Source organism: Schistocerca americana, chromosome 4 (assembly GCF_021461395.2).
Source record: "Schistocerca americana isolate TAMUIC-IGC-003095 chromosome 4, iqSchAmer2.1, whole genome shotgun sequence".
NCBI lineage: Eukaryota > Metazoa > Arthropoda > Insecta > Orthoptera > Acrididae > Schistocerca > Schistocerca americana.
The window spans coordinates 277,903,378-277,910,575 of NC_060122.1; the positions used below are offsets into that span (position 1 = coordinate 277,903,378).

The 7,198-nt window shown below is 39.2% G+C and overlaps 1 protein-coding gene across 1 annotated transcript in view; it reads right to left on the reverse strand.

The window, feature by feature from the left end:
- Positions 1 to 373, reverse strand: part of LOC124613404 (carboxypeptidase B-like) — a 41,116-nt gene extending 40,743 nt beyond the window's left edge. Inside the window, exon 1 of the mRNA XM_047142108.1 lies at positions 299 to 373. Within this exon, the coding sequence (XP_046998064.1) occupies positions 299 to 373 (75 nt within the window). The remainder of the gene's footprint in view (positions 1 to 298) is intronic.
- Between the last annotated feature and the right edge of the window lie 6,825 nt (positions 374 to 7,198).

Genomic DNA, 7,198 nt, shown 5'->3' on the forward strand with positions numbered 1-7,198 from the left:
CTCGCTGTGTGAGATCTCCTAATCTTTCGTTGTAATTCATCCGTATAAAATGAGATATTGCATCGTTCCGGTAAAATTTATATCCGATCCTTTAGCAGGTCCAAGAAAATTGTTCAGGATAGTTAACATACAATTACAAAAGAAATGTCAAGCGATTTTCCAAATTTTTTTAGGTAACTGTTTCCAATTCATAAGTTAGTATAGTAAAGTACTGAGTTCCAAAAAAATTCAAGTAGATTTCATTCTTCGGCTGTCGTAGGGAGCCAACCAAAATATTTTCAGCTCGGGCGATACTCACTTCATCATAGCGCTGGTACTCGGTGAATGAGATGCGACTCTCGGGGGTTTTAGGGATGGATTTCACCAGCGTCATATTTCGCTCCTTCTCAAAGATCCTGTAAATTGACAATGATATTATTTGTAAACCATAGAAACTACTCTATTTATAACAGAATGTATCGTTATCTCAATAATAATAATAATAATAATAACTAGTAGTAGTATTAGTAGTAGTAGCAGTAGTGTTCATGTTTGTGCCCTTCTTTTTCCTTTTTTTCAAAACTTTGACATTTATTTATTTAACCTGATGTGATTTAACATCACATACCAGAACGTATCAAATAACAAAACCCATTTTATAAATAGTTTGTACTCTACAAATATTCCCATTTACGTCTGTAATACTGGGATCTGTAAGAAATTGTCAATTGAGTAAATTCTTAGGTGACACCTGCATAGAACTCACATTACTGTTGTTTTGAGAAAGAATACACATTTCTCATAACTGTTAAACTGTTGTAGTTTGTGGTGTTGCGTAGTTATACACAACTGGAAATTTTCTCCACTCCTGTCTGTTTTTGAGAACATGTAAAATATTGTTTTTCCATCTAAACAATCGGCGGTATTTTTCTTCATTTTGGGGTAGCATGCATGTAGAAGATCCGTTGGTGTGATCATGTTGGGCGTCCTTTGAAAACTTTCCAATTTTTTTTTCTCATGGACATCTATGCTTTGTTAGCATTGCCACATAGAAACTGATGTTATTTGGTGTCGGTTAGTTAGCAGGTAGCACACAGTGATGAATCTGCTACATGAATGAAGTGTAATCTTGACCTGCATAAAGTTCTTGTACGCCTCGATCACTTTGCTCATATGTTTTTCAAGTGTTTTTATTTCAGTATGACTATATTCTATGAGGAAGTGTTTCACATAGTTTGAAACAAGTGATGTATTGGTGCAGCAATGTAAATTTTAGGAGTTCTGTGTCAGCTTTCCTTGGTTCCTACATCACCTTCATTTTATCAGAATGGGCTCTCTCCCTCTCGCCAGACCAAGTTTTATTGGCCTCTTTCACCAGCAGTCCAGTCGTGAATTTTTTGCCAAAATTTTTTTTTGTCTGGTATAGCATCTTGTATTATTCCGCGTCCTTCAGCGCTACTTTTACCGCATCGATCCGTTTCATTGTTTCCACTTCAACTATATCTGCGACCGTCGTAGAATTTCACAGCATCCTGGTTAACCAGGTTTTGGTCCATTCTTTAAATATGCCCATAAACTTTAGAATACGATTTTTCGTACTTCCAGTTTCTTTATTTACTCTTGGTCTGTATAGTCCTATTTCTTTGTAATTTGCATGCTAAAATTATCCGTATTACAGTTCACTATCTCTTTTGGATTTCTTTAAGGATTCTCTTTTTGTTTAAAACGACTGTTTAAGTCCCATAAAGTCATATGGTTTTATGCCCGTGTTGTAATGTCTGAGTTTTGTGTATTTTGAGGTACTTTTTCGTTATAGATTTGTTTCTTAAGTCTGAAGGCTCTTTCCGCTTTGCGGCAACGAATTTCGTAACTAGTCTTTTACAGGTAAGTTTCCTCAGTGATTTCACCTAAACATTTGAATCGGGGGAAACTTCTCGATTTTCCCGTATTTAGTTTTTAGAATTTTGTTTCTTTAAATGATAATTGGAGACATAATCTTTCTATTGTTCCTTTACGGGTTTTTGTTTTTTTAGATCCTCAAATTGAATCGATAGAACCTCTGCAAAAGCTAAGCAGTCTATCCTAATACTAGTTCGGTCTGATTTGATTGGTTCGTCCATTTTAAATCTCGATTTTAGTTTCCGAAACTTCTAAAATGCTTTCTCTAAAACGCAGTTGAAAATAAATGGATTCCATCCTCTTCCTCACTTCTGTTTTAATTTTGATATGTTCCGAAATTTCTTCTCCGAATTTTTGTACCATTTACTTAGTTTTTCACTAACAACTGCAGTGATTTTGCGATTCAGACCTTGAATTTTCAAAATTTGGAAAGGAGACTTAGAGTCTACCGAATCACAACTTTTTTCAAAAAAAAAAAAAAAAATATCACAGGCAGAAACTACTTAATGTCTGAGAATTAGTTTCAGAACTGAAATTTATTATAGGCATATTCCCTTTGGTCTGAGACCTCCTTTACATTCATCAGTTCTGCATTCAAGTTGTTACTCTATTCCATCCAAGAAACATTGAGAGAGAATTTGGTGCAAGACAACAAGAAAGGAACTCTTTCTGTAACTATTAACGTCGGTTCTGTCTCCAGTCTTCTGTAGTGGAAGTATCCCTGCAGTTTTCATATCATGCGGAATTTTCATGTTTCTCCAAAAGTTTTGCATGGACAATGTAATTTTCTTTAAGGTTTTTGGACCAACTAATTTAAGGTTTTCTGCAAAATTCTGTTTTCAACAGATGCTTTGTTATTTTTTAACCTTCAATTTGTCCAGCACTTTCCTCTTCATTTAGTACTTGTGAAACTGGATTGATTTTTGTGGGAGCTTCTAGTGGAAATACTATTATTATTATTAATGCCGTCAGATGTATCATAAACATTACGGTTCATAATACACTAAAAACTAATAAATGACTGCATGTTCCAGCATTATACAGTTGTAACTCAGAATGTCGCCACGCCAACTGCACGCGGTTAAGCTGATATGAGCTCTTTCCATAATCACTTCACAGAAAAACGGTTAGCGGAGTACATATGCGTAACTGTTTATCATCACATTCGCAAAGTCTTCTACCGTCAACGAAATCCCAGCTACATACTGTTTCGTTGCCACAATGATCTCTATTCCGAAACTGTCTAAGAGACTTCCATGTGGCCCACCTCTGTTTGTGTCCAGCGGGGTGTTCCGCTTGTGGAATCCAGTGTTGTTCCTCGGATTCTATCCGCCTCTCCAATTAGTGTCTCGCCCCTTGAAATCTACACAACATCTAATAACACTGTGCCTAAATTTCTGTATCATGGAGTGTTGTGTGGACGTAGGTAGTTTAGTTGACGAGTTCTACACAATTAGGGTTTGCCATAGTCAGCCAATCTGCCGGTTTCATTTGGAGCACAGTCAACGTTCATGGAATGTGTTACTTTATACCACACTGGGCTCCTGCACTCGCTCATTGTTAAAGCTATAATTTTCATAACCGATGTTTTGGCTTTACAAGTCCTGTTTTTTAACGTTCAAAGTATATTATTTCCAGCACCGATCTCCGATTTGATGATGCAACAATGTTTCTGGGAGGTTCAAACTCTATCTAGATTAACTCTCAAGTAAATGGGATTGGGACAGCGCTCCAGTATCGTACCTCGACATGAGATCATCATTTTATTGCGGCTTGCCAGTTGCGAAGATCAATAGCGCAGATCGGGATTTGATTGTCTTGATAGCAATGGTACTCGTACAAACATTCAAGCACCTCAGTAATCTTTTGTTCCATCTCATCAAATGATTTTCTCTGCGTGATTATTTGCGTCATCGAGGTACAAGCAGCTCTTTCTTTCTTTGGACATAGGCGGATCGTCGAGTTGAGTCGAGCACACTGCCTCTGACAGAAGTGTCATATCACTGGGTAAGCGGGGATGTTACACCGACTACTCCCTTAAATGTTTACCACAACGTTTTCATAGCAGCTCACTTGACTCTGCACTGTCGCTGAAGATATACTGTACGTGGTGGTACGGCTGCTGTAATTTTGACCATAATGGGTCTGTGTTGAGAATAGGGAAACGTTGGCCACACTTCTCGCAAGCACACGGGCAGGAAATTACTCACCCGCCGGAGCCACACTCCAACACCGTGTAACACCGACGCAAGGTTCTATAATGGCCTCAGTTCAGGTAGGAAGAGAGTACACCAATTTCAATGGATATGCCGTATCTCGCTCATCGATTGGGGCGATGGAGTTGCTTAATTTTAGCCACTGTTCCAAATGGTCGAGACATTTTGTGTGGGATTAATATCGAATAATTTAGCGTGTCAGTCAAGGCGCGATGGCGCGTCTAACAGTTCGTCACACCACTAACTATTGCGTCCAGTCCTATGAATGGAGCTGTTGTCATCTTGGAAGACGGATATCTCCACATCTTATATGTGCAACAAAGGAAAACATCTCTTCACACAGATTGGTGAAATAAACATTTTGGTTCATGCTCTCAGTAACCTGAATGAATTGCAAACACGCAACATCATGTATCGCTTTCAGTAATGACTTTTATGAGAATCAAAACTCTCATGCATGGAGTTCCCTTCGCAATATCTGCTCAGAAGCTGGTTGAGATGGACCTGCATTCGTGGCAGTAGCAGTTTACGTCGCATTTTTTAAAAAAAGGAAAAAATAACGTGTAGAACTTTTATCTATACTAATGTTTGACGGTATGGACACAACTCAAAAGTAAAGTCAGTAGCACTGCCTGAAGTGGCTTAGTGCTCTCATTTTGTGTTCCAAAACTGTTTAGTAAATTATCTCAATAAACACCTGCAGTGTCAACAAACTAATTGTAGTTACTATTAGTAGCAACATTTCACCATTGCAGATTATTTGTCTTCTTTTGTAGATAAAATATTTTCAGCGCAAATTAATTTTCTTTCTAAGTTTTATTTAGTTGCTCATGAATCATCAGAGGTATCAAATTATTTGATTTGATGCATGTGCCCGTTGGGTGGACTCAGTGACGTTCTAGAGGCACGAAAATAATTTGCGTTCATCACAGCTGCATGCATTGGGCGTAACAACATTTTTAAAAATATATTACAACGAATTTTAAAGTAGAGTTTCTGTGAAAGTCTATGTTTTTTATTGTTGTCATGGTCTTCAGTCCGAAGACTGGTTTGATGCAGCTGCCCACGCTACTCTGTCCTGTGCAAGCCTCTTCATCTCTGAGTAACTATTGTAGCCTGTATCCTTCTGAATCTGCTTTCTGTATTAATCCCTCGGGTACTTCCTACGCTTCATTACCAAACTAACGATTCCTTGATACCTCACCATGTTCCCATTCACCGACCCTTCCTTTTAGTCAAGTTATGCCATAAATTTCATTTTCCCCTAATGTTATCCAGTATCTCCTCATTAGTAACATGATGTACCCATCTAATCTTCAGCATTCTTCCATATTTCAAAAGATTCTATTCACCTTTTTTCTTTAGTCATTCAAGTCTCACTTCGGTACAAGGCTACACTCCATGTTAATATCTTCAGAAAACGCGTCCTAACACTCAACTTTAAATTCGATGTTATGAAATTCCTCTGTTCCATAAATGATTTTCTTGCTACAGCCAGTCTCCATTTCGTATTCTCTCTGTTTCGGAGATTATCAGCTATTTTTCTGCCAAATAGTAAAATTCGTCTACTACTTTTAGTGTATCATTTCCAAATGTAATTGCCTCAGCATGTATTCTATGTATGGAACATGGAACAATTGCGAAGTCAAAGAGAACTGCGGCATTCAGCGTGTGAAAGAGAGTAGAAAACTTACTGCTCGAGATCATCAATGAGCACGTGGTGCAGCACTCCATGGCGATCGAGGAATGCTCGGAAGTGGTCGTGCATGTGGGGCGGCACCCTCACGTCCACGGGGTGGCCGGCACGGTGAGCTCGCGACCAGAAGTCGAGCGCCGGGTGCTCCCGCAGCTGAGACAGCGTCTGCAGCTGCTCCTCCGTCGGCACCAGCCGGTAAACTTGGTGTCTGCCACAGAAAGACGACAACTGCCTCGTTATGTTCATCCAAACATCTGATTGAATATATAGAGTGCTTCAGGACAGCCAAGGTACAATCATACAGTATCAGGTCTAAAGTATATGGACACCTATTAATGGGAAACAGAATGGTGTGTGTCGAACCTTCGATTTTATGACGCCTTTAACTCTATCGGAGACACTTTCAATAATCTGTCTGAATTTCTTTCACAAGAGTCAAAAACAGAAAGGGTAGTGACATCGGACAGCGGGGTCTGGAGCGGAGTCGAGGTTCTAACGCAGTACAAAGGTATTCCATTGGTTGGAGGTAGGGACTCTGGACAGGTAGTTCATTGAATGTTATCCTTCACAAACGATTCCCACAAAATCTGCTTTATGACAGAGTGCGTTGTTATGCTGATACTACCACCATCTCCAAACAGTTTCTCTAGGATACGCAGTACACAACGTTATAAAATGTTTTCATATTCTTCCCTCTTATCGTTTTCTTAAGCCCAATAAAGGGCCACACCCTACCCCCGAGAAACATCCCCATACTGTAACAGCACCTCCTCCGTACTTTATAGCTGGCATCACACGCGAGTAACACTCGACTAGGGTGGCTTTAGGATGTTTGAAATGTCACTGATGGATTTTTTACTCAGCTGACAACCAACAACTAGTCCACGTTCGATGTCAATGATTTCTCCAGATGGGATCCATTGTGCTGTTACTGATTCTCTGCTGACAGCACAATACTCCCCGCCTTCTTTTATTCTATGTAAATTGAAGGTAGAGAGGGGGAGAAAGGAAGGGAAAGGAAAGGAAGGCGATCAATGCTGTCAGCTGCATCGGGGCATTACGCAGAATCCGCAGCGAAGAGCGAAAATGTGTACTAGAACACGCTTGAAGAAATATATGAAATAAAATATTTACCAAATCGTTTGACGACTGTATTGATTAAGCTTCTTGTTGACACAGACGATCCACTGCCACGCAAAGCTGTGTGCTGCTGAGTCTTTGTGTTGGCCATTGCTTTGTAATCTGAATCATTTCCTCGCAATAAATTTTCTACAAATTCTTCAACCTTGGATTTATTCGAAAAATTTTCAAGGGGCTCTCCGGTATTTGCACGGTTAGTGCACACTGTTTTTTAAAATTTATTAGCGCCGATAATGGGATAGAAAATATATGTAAATCTATATGATGG